Source organism: Saimiri boliviensis, chromosome 5 (assembly GCF_048565385.1).
Source record: "Saimiri boliviensis isolate mSaiBol1 chromosome 5, mSaiBol1.pri, whole genome shotgun sequence".
In the NCBI taxonomy this organism is placed as follows: Eukaryota; Metazoa; Chordata; class Mammalia; order Primates; family Cebidae; genus Saimiri; species Saimiri boliviensis.
Genome location: NC_133453.1, coordinates 77,841,853 through 77,862,718, shown reverse-complemented (window position 1 = coordinate 77,862,718; position 20,866 = coordinate 77,841,853). Strand labels below are relative to the sequence as shown.

At 33.8% G+C, this 20,866-nt stretch overlaps 1 protein-coding gene across 10 annotated transcripts in view; it reads left to right on the top strand.

Moving 5' to 3' along the window:
* SLC4A10 (solute carrier family 4 member 10) overlaps window positions 1-20,866 on the top strand; it is a 374,879-nt gene that overhangs the window by 137,049 nt on the left and 216,964 nt on the right. For all 10 annotated transcript variants that reach the window (XM_074399589.1, XM_010329677.3, XM_003921935.4 and 7 more), the window contains one exon: window positions 15,956-16,037. Coding sequence is in view for 9 of the 10 variants with exons in the window: in XM_010329677.3 (XP_010327979.1) it covers window positions 15,956-16,037 (82 nt within the window). In the remaining variant the exon portion in view is untranslated. The remainder of the gene's footprint in view (window positions 1-15,955; window positions 16,038-20,866) is intronic.

Below are 20,866 nucleotides of genomic sequence, written 5' to 3'. Positions count from 1 at the left end.
GTGACAGGCTGAGATCTTTGGTTTAACCTTTGGGAAGTTGAGTTTTCTCATCTTTAAAATAAAGATCATAGATTAGGTGATTTTCAAGAGTTCTCCAGCCGCCATTTTTTAAGTCCATTAGCCTAATATTTCTATTTGTTAATTTAGGCCAGCATTACCCTCTCTTTTCTTAACATACTCACAAATTTCCCTTGGGAGTATTAAAGTTTTCACTCTTTCTCTTCCCATGATATTGACCCTGTCTTTTAGATATCTTGCACTTGTTTTTCTCATAACTCCAGTATCTTCATCCCTTTAGAATACTTGCTCTTATATAGCTATTTCTGTACCAAAGACTTTTCTTTACCGTCTATTGTCTTAACTTTTTCCTTTAATTTTTTTTTTTTTTTTTTTTTTTTTTTTGAGACAGAGTCTTGCCTGTCACCAAGGCTGGAGTGCAATGGCACAATCTCGGCTCACTGCAACTTCCACCTCCTGGGTTCAGGAGATTCTCCTTCCTGCCTCAGACTCCTGAGTAGCTGGGATTATAGGTGCGTGCCACCAGGCCTGGCTAATTTTTTGTGTCTTTGGTAGAGATGGGGTTTCACTATATTGGCTAGGCTGATCTCGATCTCCTGATCTTGTGATCCACCCAGTTCGGCCTCCCCAAGTGCTGGGATTGCAGGTGTGAGCTACCATGCCCGGCCCCTTTAACATTTTTTAAAGTGTCATTTTAAAAGTATGCTGTACCGTTTGATTGGATTTTGATGGAGTACTTTTAAGTAAGTACCCAATTGTGTTCATGCTTTGATGCAGTAGACACCAAAGATAGTAATTTAATCTCTACAAATATGGATATTATAAAATTATTTGTTCATGAGAAATTACATAAAAATCTAAGTTGCCAATACGCAAGGAAGAATTAAACAAACTATATGATACTAACCTGATGGAATAGTATGCAACAATTAGAAAGTATGATTTTGAGAAGTATGAATATGACAGTGTTTCTTTCTTATTAGGCAGGATCTACTAAGTTGTACTGCATAATAGCTGCAAGTTATCAGTGGCTTAATGCAGTAAAAGTTAATTTGTTGCTCACACTACATTTTTAGGATGAGTCGGGGCCAAGATTATGGACTTCTGTTTCACAAAATCACTCAAAAATTTTGGTTTACATAGATTTTATAGCTGCACCATTTGAACCTCATGATTTCCTTGCCCACTGTACCTGGGAAGAGAGGAACATGGAGAAGTCAAGCCTTCTTTCCTGTACTTTGTTTCATATTTTACATGTTACATCACTTTTGCTGATACTTCTTGGGTCATCATTATTTCTCTTCCTACAGTCCAGGAAGAGAAAGAGGACAGACAGCATGATACTATGAGTACTAATAATATAAACCATAATTGAAGATTAAAAGAAGCAAAATATATAACCATATGTGCATATATATTCTTATAAACATGAATTAGGGGAAAATGTGAAAGATTATAAGATTTCAGAAAGATCTGGAATATTATTTAGTTTTTTCTATTTAGAATTTTTGTTATTGTTAACATTATTTATGTGGTATATAAAAGAGTAAAAATGGCTAAGCTTTTGAGAAAATGAGGCAGTATGTGCACAACAGAAAGAACAAGCATTTTAAAGTCAGTTCACTTACATGTGAGAGCTAAATATTGAGTACACATGGACATTAATATGGGAATAATAGTGTGGACTACTAGAGCTTAGATTTATAAGAGGCAGTGGAGTGTTAGTAGGAAAGTCTATGAAACCAGACTACTGGGTTAAAAAACTGCTTAGTGAGTACTGTGCTCTCTACCTAGGTGGCAGAATTCTTCTTATATCAAACCTCAGCACTGTGCAATATTTCCATGTAACAAACCTGCTCATGTACCCTCTGTATCTAAAATGAAAGTTGAAATTAAATAAAGAATTTTGATTGAAATCCCAACATTGTTTCATATTAGTTGGGCAAGATATGCTGTAAGACAAGTCATTTAGCCTTTTTAAGTTGGGATCCTGATTCCTCATCTTTGAAGTGGGGATAAAAATATTTACATCCTAGAGCTCTTGGGAGGATTAAATAAGATAAAGTATGTTTATTTCACTAACCCTAATATAGAACTCCCAGATAGTGTTATAACCATATTAGCAACATGTAACTCATTTAATCTTCATAACCATAATATCCAAATAAGTAACATATTCCCAATTTTGCACATAAGGAAATTGAGGCACAAAGTCGCATGGCTTAAGTAAGTTTCTGAACTGTATGTGAACCTAGGCAGGCTGGTTTCAGAGCCTTTCTTGCTACCACTCTACCGCCTCTTAAAAATCTAAGCATAGTGCCAACTGACAGTGTGAATTTAATACATGGGAACTATTTTAGCTACAATGCTAACTATAATTTAGTTTCAGCTGTTTTTATCATATACTAATTAGAGGAGATCAGATTAATTACATATATTTCCAATAAGTGAAGCTCTTCTAAATAGAAAAAATTCCATCATCTCAATTACATACAAACTTAAAGAATGAATGATTTTTGGTCTTATGAATAGAATAAATAATGTAGGAAATTTAAGGAGTTATTAATCAGGAATCCTATGATTATTTTTACTCATCCTTTTTCTATTCCTTCATGTCCCATTTCAAATCTCATTTCATTTTTTCCATGTTGAGAGTATTTTTATTTCCTCTTCTATATCTTTTAAATTTTGAGATATTTTTAGTATTTGTATCATTAAGAAAGTTATTTTGCTTAAAATTGCAATTAAATGTAATGTCAATTTTTTAGTAAATTACATGTATACTAGCATTTCTACTGTGTTTTAAGTTACATGATAAAACCTATCACTAATAAACAATCATTGAGGTTAAAGAGCAATCCTGATTAGAGCTGCTTACTTTGCTTTTTAAATTAATTACTCAAACTCTTTGGTTTTCATAACTTATGCTCATACCTGAAGTACAGTATTTTTTCTGCTGCTTATTTTCACTTATCATTGAAGTTCGTCTCCTTATGTTTTATTTATCTCCCTCCTGTCTAAAAAAGTTTTTGAAGTTTCCCAATTCATTTAATCCATCAGCCTTTCAAATATTATTTTATTATTCCCACTTTGCTTTAATTTATTGGTTTTGCTTGTATCAGAAAACTTATTTCCATCCTGATTTTGAAATTATTACTGTTCAAATCTAATTTACCTATAAATCATTAAAATCACAGATAGTTTTGGCTTATTTCAGTATGAATAATTCACATCATTGACTTTTGCATAGGTAAGCCAACTCAGAACTGTCCTAATTAATGTTAAGAAGGCTGAATACCATATAGTATTCTGATATTGCAAATTATTATAAGCTTACAAAGAGCAAGATTTTATTAATGATGCAGAAGGTAGGACTTTGTAGTTGCATTTAAAAATATATGCATCTATTCTCATCCCCTTCTTACAATTGACACTTATGTCTCCTACAAGTTCATAGTGTATAAACTTTGTGTGGTAGAAATAGAGAAGGATATTGATATTTGGGAGCATTACAAATGATATGGTCTTAGGTCAAAACACAGATAGGTACTTGAATACAAACCAAAATATGACCCTTACATTCAACTACTGAACAATTTTATTTAAAGTTTCAAGTATTTTACAAATAAAAAGGATCTAGCAATCATGAATTTTATTTTAAATTCATTTTATTTTATTTCAGTTTATCGGCTCAGCATTTCCTCTTCCACCTTAGATATCCCTTCTGAGATCATTTTATTTTTTCCTGTATTGTATACTTAGAAATTCCTTTAACAAGGATGTCTTGGTGGGAAATTTTCTCAGTTTCTGTTAGTATTCAATGTCTTTCCCCAGTTTTATTAAAGTACAATTGACAAATAAAAACTATATAGTCAACATGTATAGTGATGATTTGATATATGTTATATAATGATTACCAAAATCAAGTTAATCACACGTACATCAGCATACATAGTTATGTGTGTGTGTGGTGTGTGATGCGAACACTTAAGATCTACTGCCTTTGCAAATTTAAAGTAAACAATGCATTAACTGTAGTCACCATGCTGTACATTAGATCCCCAAAACTTATTCATCTTATAACTGAAAGTTTGTACATTTTGATCAATATCTCCCCATTTCCCCATGCTCTTCAGTCCCTGACAACCAACCTTCTACCCTCTGCTTATATGATTTTGACTTTTATTTAAGATTCTACATATAGGTAAGATCATATAGTACTTGTTTTTCTATGTTTGGCTTATTTCGTTCAGCATAATGTCCTCCAGATTCATTCATGCTTTTGCATATTGCAGAATTTCCTTCTTTATATGGCTGAGGAATATGACTCTGTGTGTGTACATATATATATATATGTATATCTATGTATACATATATAAAAATATATATACCACATTCTCTTTATCCATTGATTCACTGACAGACACTTATGTTGTTTCCATATCATGGCTCTTGTGGATAATGCTGCAATGAACATAGAGGTCTAACTATCTCTTTGAGATACCGATCTCATTTCCTTGGATATATAGGCAGAAGTGGGATTGCTAGATCATAAGGTAGTTCTGTTTTTAATTTTGAGGAACTTCCATAATGTTTTCCATGATGGATGCATCAGTTTACATGCCCATCAACAGTGTTCAAGGGTTCCCTTTTCTCTACACCATCACCAATACTTATATCTTGTCTTTTTGATAATATCTATTCTAGCAGGTGTTAGCTGATATCTCATGTAGTTTTGATTTGCATTTCTTTGATGACTGGGGAGTGTGAGCACCCTTTCATGTATCTGCTGATCATTTTTATATATTCTTTGGAAAAATGTTTACTCAGGTCCTATGCTCATTTTAAAATTAAGCTTTTTAAAAAATCAGACTATTGAGTTGTATTAGCTTCTTATATTTTTTGGATACTAACTCCTTACCCTTTATCTGATACATGGTTTTCAAATATTTTTTCCCCATGCTATAGGTTGCCTTTCATTTTGCTAATTGTTTCCTTTGCTGTGCAGATTAAATGTTTTTCTTGAAAGCTGGCTTTGCTAGGCATATACTTCTAGAATAACAAAATTTTTTCCTAGATACTTACAGATATTATTTTATTGTCTTGCTTATTCTGTTTTGTTATTTTGTCATTTCTTTGTAGATTTTTTTTTCTGGAAGCTTTAAAAATGTCTCATTCTACTGTTTCAAATAATGTGTGTAGGAATGAATTTTCTTTTGCTTTTTGTGTTTGTGATTCCTGAATCTGAAGATTCATGTCCTCTATCAATTCTTGAAAGTTCTTACCTATTATTTTAAAATAGTACTCCACTCTTCATTCTTACCTTAAAGTAATTTCAATTAGGTATATGTTAGACTTTCTCATATTAACCCTTATATCTTTAGTTATTTCTTTCGGATTTTTTATATTTTTGCAATTGTATGCTATGTTCTGTGTAATTTCTTTAGATCTTTTTCCTGGTTCCCTCATTCTTTTATCATATATCTAGTTAACTATTTTGCCCTTCCATGGCATTTGCAGTTTTAAGAATTATGTACAAATACATACATATATATATATATATATATATATATATATATATATATATACATAATTTCTCAGGGTTCTACTTTTTTACGAAAGGATTTTCAATCCTGTCCCAGGGTTTGAGAGAAGTTTTCTTTCCCAGAATTCAGATCGTAAGGAGAACCAAATCACTAGCTTGGCAGTTTAGTAGCAAATCAGTCTTGCTCTGGGTCCTGCTCATGTCTTTCACCTTTTTTTCAAATAACTCAGCTCTTGTTATGACACTTATGATACTTATGACTAAACCATCAGTTTTCCCCCTAGTCAGCCAGCAAAGATTCATTTATCTTTTAAAAATCAGCTCCCATATCTTTCAATGGAGTCTTTACTGACATTATCTGAAAAACTAACAATCTTTATGATTGTCGCTTGTTGTATTTCCTTCATAATATCATTATATTACTGCACTTACATCAAGTCTGTACTCTCTCTGAGGGAAGGAACCATGTCCTATTGGTTTTTGTGGCCCCAATAGTACATAAGAATCTATCAGTGGATGCATGGATAAAGAGAATGTGGTATATATATATAATATACATATGCATGTATCTATACACACACACACAGCACATGCACACACCACACACACACACACACACACACACACACACACAGAGTCACATTCCTGAGCCATATAAAAGAAGGAAATCCTGTAATATACAAATAATATAAGAAGCAATAATAACAAACATTTATTGAAAACCTAATACATCCAGGCAAATTAATAAACTTTACATGTGTAAATAAGTCACTCAAGACAGAGAGATTACCTAAAATATACAAAGTCACATAGCTAGAAATTTATTAAAACAAGACTTGCATCTAGATGTTATGTGGCTGCACATAAAAACTCTTAGTCTCTATCCAGCACTGGCTTTCTGATGCCCTCCAGAATGAGAGAATGAGCAGCAGAGAGACAGGATACACTAGCAAGAATACAGACTTGGGCATCCAACTCAAGGAGTATGTGGCAGATGCTTTGGGAAGGACACAGCAGGAAATAAAGGAAGGCCTGCAAGACAGATGGCGCCTTGTGGTAAGGCATTTATGAACAAGTTAACATGAAGAGAGTAAACACAGCATGGAGAGCAATAAGGAGATCTAGTAGCAGTTAATATCAGGTTCTGGATACAAAACTAAATTCACAGGCAGAACAGAGGCTCCAGAAGGACCCTTAAGAACAAGTCAGTAATCAAATCTAGAATTAAAAACAGCAAACTGGGTAGGCAAAAATGCAGGTTTCACTACCCTTTAAAATACTTTTGACCAAGTAAAACTCTTCTTAACTTCTCAGATACCTTTTAACCTTTAACTAGTAGATGTTAGGCCCACTAGGAGAGATAGTATTCCTTAGGTCACAGCAACAGTCAGAAGTATAACACTATACGTTGTGATGAACTTAATCCTGAACTAGAAGGAGCTCCAGCATTGTCACCTCTGAACTTTGAACTCTGAACCTTTCACTGGACTATTTCATTTCAAAAGACCAGAGCCTCCCTGACCTAACTGTGTGGTCCCTCAACTGGTCTTTCCATTTTGGATTGGTGGAGTTTTCCAAGTAAATAAAACACTATTCCTACATTAGAGGATTTTGCCCTCCAATTCTTATTCTCAGTTCTATTTTTGCTTGTATGTATAAAGATGAAACAATACATTTGCTTTGCATAAATAAATGAAACCTAATTTGGTTGGTTGGTATGCCAACACCCCAAGTACATACTTTAGAAAGGAACTTAAATACTTTTTTAATAAAAATGCATAAGGAAAGAGAGAGTGATTTATTGGCCTACCTTAGAAGAAATATATTTTATATGATTTACTTAATATAGTAGATGAAACAGATTTAACTTGTATTATCATGAGATGGTATATGTCATAGATTAAATATGAGTTTAAATACTGAATTTCAAAGTAATAGTCCAATAAATTTTATGGCAATATAATATATGCAGTGAAATTAAAAGTTAAGCTTGACTCAGGCTTAGGTTTCAGTTCAGTTAGTATTTATTTAAATTTTTATAACACAGCAATCTCTGAGCTGATATTGGTATATATATTGCCCTATTTAAAGCAGTATGATACAATTAGACCTTAAGCAGTGGAGTCTTTTATATTTGTATTACACTTTAACTTACATGGTAATGAAAAAATGGAATGACTCTAGAGTAAATAACGGATGCATATGTTGAATTTTAGCATTGAATCTAAATGTTAATTTTCAATTTTCTTAATTTTTTACTTTGACGTAAAAGTAATAAGATAAATAAGAAAACTAAGAAGTTAAAATCTTTAATCTGTTATTTAATGAAACTAACAAAACATTATTAAATTTGAATGTAAAAATAATATGGCATGTGAGGTGTTAAAAGTTTGGAAAATACATATTTTAACATAGTGAAATGTGTAAAATCAGCCTTTGTTTTCTATGAAGTATTTAACATTAATGAAAATTGAAAAGTTTGAAGCCTTTGAAAATAATAAACACTTAAAAAACTAGCTCTTAGGTCATGTTTATAAAATATATGTGTCCATATATTTTTACTGCTTCTTAAATTAATATTAGAAAATGTTTTATTTATATTAATGAAGATACTAACCCATAGATTGACAGAGACCATGCATTCCTTTAGTTATTAGAAAACTTCTTTGAAAGTGTTCCATACTTACATTTTATTAGTTACTCTTTTTCACTTCCTTTCACACATCCAGAAGTTTATTCTTATACCCTCTTTTTTATTTTGGGCAGAAATTAAACATTTTAAGTTAGTCATACTGTGGAGCAATGTTTTATGATCCAGTTTCTTCCCTACCATTTTGTACTTGACCCTTCATTCAGCACTATATTTTTGAAAGATGTTTCATACTCAAAGTCATGTACATAGGTTGCCATCTTAATTACATGTCCATTTCCACACGATTTGAAGCTATGGATTTTTACTCATTAAAACATGACACATGCATATAGGTCAGAGTCACAGCAAGAAACAGATGGTTACTCAAAAGGGGTGATAAAAAGAGTTTAATGAAAGGACAGTGTATAAAGGTGTGGGCAAATAAGAAATAAAAAATGTACATATAAAGGTATAGGCAGGATAAAGGGAAATCCACTAGGGTTCTTGAAATCCTGCAAACCTGCAACAACAGGAATCTATTACTAACCCTAGGCCTAACAGAATGAGGTGTGGGAGCAGTTAATAAATATTGGCAAGAGCTATAGCTGTAAAGGAGTCAGAGGACAAGAGCTTTGTTCTTTGATAGAGGAATGCAGCCATTGCCATACTATGGCCTGACAGGAACTATGCCTCTCTTCTCTCACACTCCAGTCTTCTAGCATGCTCTCTTCTTGGCTGAACTTAACCAGAAGGTGGAAGGCAAGGAATTTGGTGATGTAGCTTGTAAAGAGAGAGCATGGGGAAAAGAGCGCTAAGCAGATTTATAAGGATTAGTGGAGAATATATAGTACACCATACTATAGTAATAGCTAATAAAAAGGCAGAAATGGTGGTTGCTTTTTAAAAATTGATATTATAAATAAAGCAGGGGATACAACCTTATGAAGGGGAATTTGGAGTATCTGCCAGAATGGCAGATTCATCTAATCTTTGACATGGCAATCCCACTTCTAGGAATCTGTCTCAGAAAATAAACTGGTAAAAATATAAAGTGATATATGTACAAAGTTATCCATTTCCAATAATTGTAATAGTAAAAGAATGGTGGCTATTCAAATGCCTGTCAGTAGGGGACTGGTTGACTGAATTACAGTGCATCCATACCATGGAGTATTATACAGCTATAAAATGAATAAGAAGGATCTCTACATACTGTAAAAAGTATTGTTAAGTAAGAAAGCAAGGCACAAGAAAGTGTTTCTAGCATGCTATCTTTTTTTTAAAGGGAGGAGAATATATTGATATATAAATAAAATTGCTTAGTTTATCAAGTGTAACAGTAGAAGAATAAATAAAAAATCAGTGAAAATGGAGATTTATAGGTAGAGGAAAGGAACAGTGTAGAAGGACAGGGTTAGAAGTAGTTTAAGAAAGAATTCGGAATTGAAAATGAACTGCTTTGTCCTCTATTCATTCTACAATGCAAAGAGAATTACGAAAAGGATTACAGAATGGATATAAAACATTTGAATTTTATAGCTCATGGCATTATTGTTACTTTTATTTTATAAAAATGGAAAAATATATTTTGTTCAGACTGTGGACAAGAGTTACAGTAAATCAGAATAATGTATTTTTAACGTATTCGTAGGGAGATTAATGATATTTACAAACAATTCCAGAAGAAATTGTTGATATTTTTATGTGAACATTGTAACAATGAAGTGTGCTGCTCTTCCATGAGGGAATGCACTGGTTCAGAAAGGAAAGTTGAGCTAGAAACCTTTTTTTTTGTGTGTGTGTGTTGCTCTCTAATATTTTAGTAAAAAGTAACAACAAAAAAATTCCTCCCTCCCTTTCTAAATTTAGCACAACTGACACTTCTAAAATGGGAAAATACTATCTTGGAAAGTAATGAATTATGGTTTGTTCATTTGATTAGGGACGTAAGATGTGATTTCTCTCAGATTAGTTACTGTTAACTAATAGTCTTTACCAGGGCAATAGTCTTCACTGGTGCTTTTCAACCTGCAAGTGAAGACCTATTATTATTAAGTCTTAAAATAAATTTAGTAGATAGTGATGAGTAGTTTTAAATGAAGTAGAATACCATAGAGTAGAAAATATCAGGGTACATTGTTAATAGTAAGTATTGGTTTGTGAAACTTTTGTTTACACATATAAAAATATGTCACTGTGTTGGGATGTAAAATATATTTCTCACTGTGGATCATGTCCAAACAAATTTTAAAACACTGTCCTGCACTGCTTACTAGAATCGATTATCTTATAAATGTTTACCCAATGGAGTTGGGCGTGGTGGCTCATACGCGTAGTCTTTGCGCTTTGGGAGGCCAAGGAAGGTGGATCGCCTGAGGTCAGGAGTTCAAGACCAGGCTGGCCAGCATGACGAAACTGCATCCCTACTAAAAATGCAAAAATTAACTGGGTGTGGTGTTGCATGCCTATAAGCCCAGCTATTTGGGAGGCTAAGGCAAGAGAATTGCTTGAACCCAGGAACCCAGAAGGGGGAGGTTGCAGTGAGCCGAGATCATGCCACTGCGTTCCAGCCTGAGCAACAGAGCAAGACTCCCTCTCAAAAAAAAAAAAAAAAAAGTTTACCCAATGACATAGCAAGGGTAAACTGTATTAAGGTGCAATGTAATATGTTTATGTGTTTTCTTCCTTACACAATGCTAAAATTTACTCCTAAATGCTCAAATACATGTGGAAATTAAAATTCATTGATGTGTTTGATATTCAACAAATCTAGAGAGTAACTCAGTACAAAATGAAACAAGAATTTATCTTTCTATATGTTTGAGGTAACCAAAATCTGGCACCCAGTACCATTTGTCCCTCTGCATTCCCTTCATCCTACCCAATGTTTACTTGCTGTTGGTAACATGGAGGGAGGGACATGCTCTGTTAAAAAGTTTTAAACAATATTGAAATGATCTTTCAAACTGTAACCAAAGCAGAAGACTTTCAGTACATGTATTAGTATTAATTAGTGTACATTTGATTTCTCTTTGAAGCATCCATTGAGTATTTAAAGGGGGTACTGTATGTGAAGCTTCAAAATGAGACACTTAGGTTGAATTATATTCATATTCTAACTTCTAGTATTTTTCTTTCAAATAAACATTAAAATAAGTCATTTTTACTTGCAACTTATACAGTAATTAGTCAACTATCTCTTATTTAGATTCTACTATAAAATTTCACTCTTAGTATCTTTCCAACTATTTAATGGAATTATCTTTTGTTTGAGGATAGCATAGATGCCTTATATAAATAAAGAGAAAAATCATTTGCATAAGTTAAAAATTGTTTCAGGTCCTTGAAATAAAAATTAAATATTTCACTGCTTAGGGGAAAACATCTTATCTTTCACACAAAGCTTTCCATTTTGCAGTTGTTTTTAAGAGATTGCCATTGTAATATACAGTGGAATCGTGCTTGTTTTGACCTTTGAACATGGATGCGTGACTTAGCTTTTGGCATTCTGCCTAACAGCACCTCAGAGGGCAGAGATTCATTCTAATGTGACATATATTTGACTAGGTCTTGCAAAAATAATAAATTTGCTTTGTAAATATATCAATAAGAGAGTCTAAATAGATTGAAACGTATTTGTCTGGTTTGGGAAAATTGTATAAACCCCATTTTTAGTTTTTTTATATTGCATTTATTGATCAAACCAAGTCATTTTAAAAACTGCCCAAGAGCAAAGCTCTTATCCTATGAATCCTGTTTTATTTTCATTTTTTCTTTAACTTTTTTTCTATTCATAGGGTACATTTCTTTAACTCTGATTGCAAACACTTAGCCCTGATCTGTCTCTTTATATGATACAAGACCACAGGCTAAAAAACATATCTTTCCATTTATTATGTATTTTGCTATGTGTGAAGCACAGGAGGGCTGACCTCCCTGGTTGAAATGTATCTGTACCTGAAAGTACTGATTTGTAAAACATGGAGGCAAAAATCTTTATCAAGATTATGTTGAAGAATTAAGAAGCATATATGTGTGTGTGTGTGTGTATATATATGTGTGTGTGTATACACACACATTCAGGCTTTTTCACAGACATGAGAATTTTTAAACTTTATTTGGTATAAAACATAATGTGTGTTAGGTATACTTTTCCCTACTTCAGACACCAGACTATCATGTCTTTTTTTGTGTGTTTTAACACTATTATTTCTTCCATGCTCGTAAGTATTTAGGAAAACAGTTAACCATATACCTCACACCTCATTTACCAGTTTAGCATCTAATTCCTTGAACTCTTTTCTAAGACAGTAGTAAACTAATCAGAAAAGCTAAGTGAAAGCAGATTTTTAACATCTAAGAATGGTGGAACTTGCTATACTCTGCTCTTATGGAGGTTTTAACTGTTTTTAACGTGTTATCCAAAGGAAGCTAAAAATATTGTGACATTTTTCTCTTAGATTCCTTTGCATTGGTCATCTCAAATTAAAACTGATGGGAATAGTTATCTGTTCTGATTATCCATAAAAGGTCCTGATAATGTCAACTAAAATATCACTCTCAAAAAGGATTTCGAATCTTTTTTCTTCTCAATGTCTCAATTTCTTCATTTACTTGCTCTGTTACTGTTGGAAAATGATATCACCTCTCAGTTTGCCCCCCAAAACAAGGCAACCTAGTAGAAGATTCCTCACTTATCATTTTCTTTGTTTTTTCAGAATATCTCTGACTATAGAAAACCCTTCCAATCTTCTCCCCAAACCTCAGAAGAAAAAAAAAAAAGAGTTCCTATCTTTAATGCTAGTAGCTTAGTTCTTAGACCAGAGTAATAGTCTTTCTTGGCACCTGGACTGGGGGGATTTTTATTTACTTCTTTCCTAGCATCTTAGTTCTCCTCTATATTGACACCTTTCCTTTAACCTTCACATATGGAAAGGTCTAACTGACTTGAAAAGAAAACGAATACTCTAATTTTGAAGATTCTCATAATTATAATCTATTTTTCTTTCAATTATTCCTTCTTGACTTGAGGAAGTAACCACAAGATGTATTCAGAAACCCACTGGGCCCAGAGTGAGACTGATTCCAGCCAGAATTTCATTGACTACCTGACATCCATAACTCCCTATTCTGGCTGGTGAGCCCAAATGACATTTTCAGTCTGCTTGGAATAATGTCAGTTCAGAGACAGTGTCCAGTTATCCCCCAAAGTCCAATTATTTCCTTTTCCCCAATACACAGTCATCCTGGTAAAAGGTGGTAGGTCTTTTTGAGGAAGGTTATGAGAAAGACTACAAATTTTGGGGAGTGTAGCAGGATCCTTTCTCTAGTGGATCTGGCCTCTCCTTCATTCAAGAGATTCTGAGTCTGTAAATTGGCTCAAATATGGACGTTGACTGAGAGACCATGACTCTCTCTTTTAATGATTTAAGTTAGACTTCTTCACTGACCTAGAACCCAACATTTTTTGCTTCTACAGATCATATAAAAATTTAGTAGACTGCCCATCTATTTTACTTCTAGTGACACCTTAACTAACGAATACCATAGGTCTCTGAATCAGAATATTCTGATTACTGTTTTGACTACTATTTAGAGTAACCACACCCCTCTTTGGTGATTAAGTGTTATCTCTTGGCCCCTGTCCTGCTTGGGATCTAATTATCCCAATTACCTTTTAGGATTCTAGTTTGATGACAGCAGTTCCCATTGTAATTCCTGACTCACAGAGGAAAAAGACAATAGAGCTCTTCAAGGATGCTAGGGTTCCCATCACAAATTTGTTTCCCATAGTCATGATGAAAGATGTGCCTTCTGAACCCTCCTGGCCTGGGCGAACAAGCCTTAAATCATAAATCTACTCTAACATTTCAGTCTTCCCAAGCCTTTATATATTTTCCTCTACAGTGTACCAAAGCAGTTCTGGAATTTCAACTTCATTTAGTGTAGGCCACCTCTTGATTCATGTTTTAGCCAACTAATCAAACTGTTAGAGCCCTTCTAACCCTTTGAGCAATGACATTAAATCGAGAATCTCTGCTTAGTGGGCCCATATCAATAAAGTCAGCCTGAGACAATGTTATATTCCTTCCATTATTACCTCAACACCCTTAATATCAATTCCCACATATGTCCTATGTATTTCTATCTGCATACATTGGAAATATCTTGCAGTTATTTGGAGTGTAGCTCAACTCCTTGTGGGTCACCTTTTGTACCTCACCTTTCAAGGCTCACTGGAACTTAAGTCTAGTCAAAGTCTAAAAGCAAAGATATGTGGTGGGGGGTAAGTTGATGACAATCAGCCGTGCCTTGCGAGGCAAGAACTATATCCTCTTTTCTCATTTCTTCATGATAGAGAATCTCATTATTTTTGCTTGATTAGAATTTGACTTTTGCATTTTCTTATATGTTCCCCTTTCAACGTTACCAATGATCATGCAGTCCAAGTTCAACAACATTGGAAAATAATTTTGCATCATTAAAAAAAGTCTGTATGTTTTTTGACATTATTGATTCTTCTTTCATTTATCTTCTCTTTACTCTAATTCTTCATGTGCCCCTTATAAGAATTCTCCAAGATTGAGACATTGAATTTTTTTTCCTCCTTCTCTCTCTGTTCTGTCCATGCTCTTAAATTAAGGGTGACTTCTTTCTTTTCTGGATTCCCAGGACTCTTACATTCGCTACCACATATTATGGCACTCTGTCAAAGATTTCTTCCATTAGGCAGGATCCCAATGTCTGATGCTTCAGTGTAGTTGATAGAAGAAAACAATGTTTTCATATTTAAAATTTATTTTTTTTAAATTTCTTTTTCAATATACTCTGGCTTTCAAAGAAGAAACAAAAACCTTTTTTTCTACTAGACATATACTACAATAGACAGGAATAGAGCTTGGAAGCTTCACTCATCTTTAGTCTATCTTTTTAGTTCTCCTTTTGTGCTCAGCCTTCACTTTTAAGGTCATTTTTACAGAGGTATGCACAACCAGAAAAGAGTTGGAAATACAATAGTTTGCATTTTACTTCATTCAGAATTTTGCATTTTGTTCATTCCTTCATTGTCAAAATGGATTATACTCAACTCCCCCCATTCTATTTTGTATACCAAATTAGTGTCTGTATTATTTTGAGCATGTGTTTAGTACTCGGAAGACATAGTCTCTATTCACTCATTCTAAATTGGCAAAAATATATAGATAATTTATTGTTTAGTTTGAATAAAATGTATTATATTGAAGCAAAGTAATTAGAGTTACCTTTTACCTAATAATTGCTATTAATTGCTTTCAAGGGATTAGATCCCCCAACCCCATTTTTAATGACAGTGGAATTATTTTACCCTGCCATAGCATTAGTGGTGTTAATACTAGTGATTTTCATATTTTCCTTGCATAGTTCAAAATGTCATCTTGTTAACAAGAATTCTTTATCAAGGATAAAAATGGATATTATTAAATTGTTAGGATAACTGTTTGTTTTTTGTTTTTTCATCTCACTAACAAATGGTGACAACTGGAATGTTTGACTGCCTTCAGTGTTGTAAAAAACCAAATGATATTTCTTCAAATATGTTGTCAAATTTATTTTTGTCTTCTTTTTAAGCCAATGCTTAACAATCAAATAGACTACTCATGAACAACTAGATTTAAGTGACTGAATTAAACTTTGAAATATTAGATTATATCAATGTTTGTTTTTTGAAATTAAGATAATATATGTGTTATCATTTAATCTTCTTTCTCTTTGTTTTACAGAGAAATGATGAAGAAGCAGTTGTGGATAGAGGTGGAACTCGTTCTATTCTCAAAACACACTTTGAGAAAGAAGATTTAGAAGGTTAGACCTCTCTTCTTGGGATAGCTATTGGTGTGCTTTCCAAAAGTATTTGAAGGATAAATGTAGTTTGTCATATTATGAAGAATTGCAAAAGTTGGGATTGGAGTAATGGTAGTGTACTGGGGAGGGGTACATCTGATTGTTTTGGTACAGTTTGGAATGTCAGTAGGCAGACCTGAAAACAATGAGAAGCATCAGTTCATCCAATAGACATTTTTTGAACCCTTACTATATCCAAGGCATTCTACTATATGTCAGTCTTTTAATAATCCTTGCTTCATAGAATTACAATCAGTTGAGAAATGATGACAGATCAGCATAACAGGTGCTGTATGAGAGGTAAATTTAGCACAGGAGGGGCATCTACCTAAGCCTATGTTGTCAGAGTAGGCTGTCACTGGAAGAGAAGTAAGGACAATTGGAATTTTCATTTTACGCATACACACACACACACACACACACACACACACACACACACACACACATTAGGAAGAAGGATGACTAATTCAACAGGAAGGTAGTATGATCTAGTGGTTAACTGTATAGGCTCTGAAACCAGACTGCAGTGGATTCAAATACCAGTGCTACCCCTTGTTTACCTTAGGAACTTCAGCCAATTAGTTAGCTTTTTTACACCTCATTGTTCTGAACTGTTTAAGCAAGGATAATATGGAATATATTTCCTAGTTTTTCTACAAGAATTAAGGGAAAATTACTTTGAATAGTACCTGGAAAAAGAGTTGTATAAATATTGTCAATTATTATTATACCAATATTTAATGCACATATAGGATTAGCTAATTTTTATTTTTAACTATAAATTATTACTAGTGAGATACAAGGTATAGTATTGGTCATCGTTTGATTGAAAGGTGAAACCAAGGTGATCTTAAGTGCAAGTCATCAGAGAGAGCTCCCAATAAACCACTGAGTTGAGAGGTAAGGGATTTTTCATTTTAGGCATTGTAATGTAATCATTTATAGTACAATTAAATTAATTGTTCTTGGATCTTATCTTTAGTCACAACACTAACATAACAGGAGAATTACTATAATATTTAGAAACAACTCTCAACAACTATATGACTCTGTTCCTGACATTTTGCTTATTTCACAAAAATACTCAGAACTAAGAAGGTTATGCTTACTCGGTGGGCCTATTGATTTGCTATGCTATCCACATTCATTACATCAATTTAAGGGAGCAAAACCTTGTAAAATCTAAACTGGTAATGAATAATATAAAAATAATTTATCTTTGGGTTTGACATGCCATTACATTTGTTAAAAAACAACATATTTACCTTCCTGTTTATGTCATGCTATGATAAGTTATCCCTATATTTACTAAACATATATCAAAAGGAACCTAACAAAGAAAAGTAGTAGCCCAGAAATATACTCAACTCCAAGAAAAATTCATCTTGAGTTTAAAGATTATAAATGATCCTTTTAGATGGAAAATACTTAATAAAAATAGGATTTACTAAGATCATTTTAATTATTATACCTACATATATTACATGTGCCTTGCTTGGCATGGTTAAGAAATACAGACAACAGTGTGCAATGCTTACTAAAAAAGATTTCTGATTGGTAGAGCATAATTGGATTAGCCAGATTTTGTTCAGTTTACTGATCTCAATAATGGGTAATTTAATCCGAGAAGGTAATAACTGTGATTAAGTCATTGGTGACTGAAATTAACTATGGAATGCAAATTAACATTGAATTTTAGAACTTTGATGGCAAATAAGAAAAAAATCTAATTTATATTGGCATTCTAATATTTGTTTTACACAGAGCCCATACTAAATAATCTAGAATTTGACGATGCTATGGAGGGTTCTGTTGTGATGTGCACAAAAATTTTATAGGTCTATTAGTTGTTCTGGATCAATTAGCCAGAGTTAGGAAATAGTGCGAGAGTGAAGTGATGGATATTGCCGTTCAGCAAGAATCAGCTGGCAGCAAAATAAAATATCACATGAGTGGGAGAGCACCAAGGAGAAATATAGCATTACTGAAATAATGGCTATCTTATTAACAGAAGTGGTAATTCATCTTCTGTTTGGGGTTGCTATAACAGAATACCACAGACTAGATAATTTATAAAGAAGAGAAATTTATATCTAACAGTTCCAGAGACTGGGAAGCCCAAGATTGGGAGGTACATATCTGTAAGGGCCCTTGTGCTATATCATCCCATGGTGGAAGGTGGAAGGATGAGACGGGGGAGAAAGATTGAACTCACAGTCTCAAGCTTTTTGATAATCCACATTAATCCAGCCATTCCTGAGAGTGGAGCTTTCATGACCTAAATACTTCCTATTAGGCCCCACATCACATATTGTTGCACTAGGGATTAAATTTCCAACACATGCTTTTTGAGGACACATTCAAACTGTAGTATCCTCATTTTGTGCAATTTAAAGGAAAAGAACAAAACTCCACTTTTAAAGAGCTTCTTTATTAAGGCAGTTAATACACAATAAATATTTTAAATAAAGTAGAGTTTGGAATTGCTATCATAGATAAACACATTTAAAAAATATCTAAACTCTTAGTTAAAATTTTACATTTGAAAATGAGTGTTTCTCAGGAGTTATGTGTATATATTTATTTAATAAAATTACTAGTGTAATGTAACATCCTGAGTACAGGTTGTAGAAATGCCAGATGGTTAAAAATATCTATAAAGTCTCAAGTGCAATATATTTAATAGAAAATGATCCCCTGCTCAATAACAACAGCTTGATATAATATATTCATTAATGTCTTCATATGTATATTATACATTCTGTTAGACGATATATCAAATGTTTAATTTTCTCTTTAAATAAGTTTATTTATTTTAAATATAGCTTGTACAATTTTATGTCGTTTCCTCCTATTAAAATAGAAGGAAAACAATCTTACTGGATTTTTCTATTCACCTCCTATTTTTGTGAACTATGCAGTCAGTACAGTCTTTCAATGTATCTCAGTGGTGTCTCTACTCATCTTATCCTTTCCTTTCCATTCTCACTGCCACTGCTCTACTTCTTTCTCTCTCCTATGTACTGTAGACTGAGTCTTTCTCATTATACAGCCTCCTTAATACTGCCTGAGTATTCTTTCTAAGCCTACTTCTGCTTCCTGCAATAAAAAAGTGAAGGATATTGAATTCCTGTAATTAGACAATTTCAGGATTCTGAATAGAGAAAAATTGTTGATGTTAAGTCATTTTTGTTTTTGGTCTCCCACATCAATGTGAGATGAGTACTATTTAAGTTTAAGATTATAAAATGGGAACTATATTAATACCCTTAAAATTCTTTCCTCTACTTGCCCTTTAACACATGTCAGATAAAACATATGATACCCAGATAAATTTGAATTTTTTTTTTTTTTTTTTTGAGACGGAGTTTCGCTCTTGTTCCCCAGGCTGGAGTGCAATGGCGCGATCTCGGCTCACCGCAACCTCCGCCTCCTGGGTTCAGGCAATTCTCCTGCCTCAGCCTCCTGAGTAGCTGGGATTACAGGCACACAACACCATGCCCAGCTAATTTTTTGTATTTTTAGTAGAGACGGGGTTTCACCATGTTGACCAGGATGGTCTCGATCTCTTGACCTTGTGATCCACCCGCCTCGGCCTCCCAAAGTGCTGGGATTACAGGCTTGAGCCACCGCGCCCGGCTAAATTTGAATTTAAGATAAATAATAAACAACTTTTTGGTATAAGTACATCCCACGCAATATTTTTTTTATTATTTTTATTTGCTAAATCTGGAAACCCTAGAATGGATGTTACAATGAACCACCAATATTCACCTTTAAGGATTGAGGCATTTATTTCCTCAGTTGCCAGAGGTGCTGCCTGCTTGATGGTTTAATACCTATGTTCTTTCCCAGGAATTACCTTCAGCTGAAAGGAGCTGCCTCTTGCCTATGGGAGCTGCCTCCCCTGTGGTTTACTGATTGAGTATAACTCAATGAGTACATGACCCTGTAGTCAATGAAGGCTTACAAAAGCCTGCCCCCCTTGCCTCAATATGAGACAACTCTGAAGGGCTATCCCAGCATCAGAGTTCCATGTGGAATCAATTGAGGCCTCTACTGCAATTGCACCATAATTTCAAGTTCTCACTATACCAAATTCTGCTTCTTGTAATCCTTCAGTGTTGTTATTGCTGACAGTTCTCTTCAACAAACTCCCTGAACACGTATCTCAGAATCTGTTTCCTGGGGAAGCCAGTCCTTTGATTGTTCATTTCTCTGTTCCCTGAATAGGTCCAGTAGACATACTTGGTAGTTGGCAGGACCACCACATTGGTTATTTAGCTTGTGGAGGTAAGAACTATTGTAGTGGGTTAGGGAACTCTAAAACTACTTGATTTGGCCATGATAGTAAATGAGTGTTGCATCTGAAAGAGAATGGCAGTTTCTTCTCAAGTTTCTGCAGCTTTTAAAGGTCTAAAGTATGTGTCAGTGTGGCCACAACTCAAACTTGTCACATTCTAGAGGTTGATAATGGACTACTTCAAATTCAACCAGCTGGTAGCACCAATTGCAGCTGCCATATCAGATGTGGGATCTTTGCTACAGCAAGTTAACATGACCTTGGGAACATGGTATGCATCTGTTGATCTGGAAAATGCATTTTCTCCCAATTACTATCAAGAAGCAGTACCAGAAGTAGTTAACATTCCTGTGGGAATTACAGCAGTACATATTATTGGTCTTGCTCCAGGGATATGTTAACTCTCGTACCTTCTATCATAATAGAATCCAAGATGATTTGGATGAGTGTATGTTTTCTAGAACATCATACTGTTTCACCGTATTAA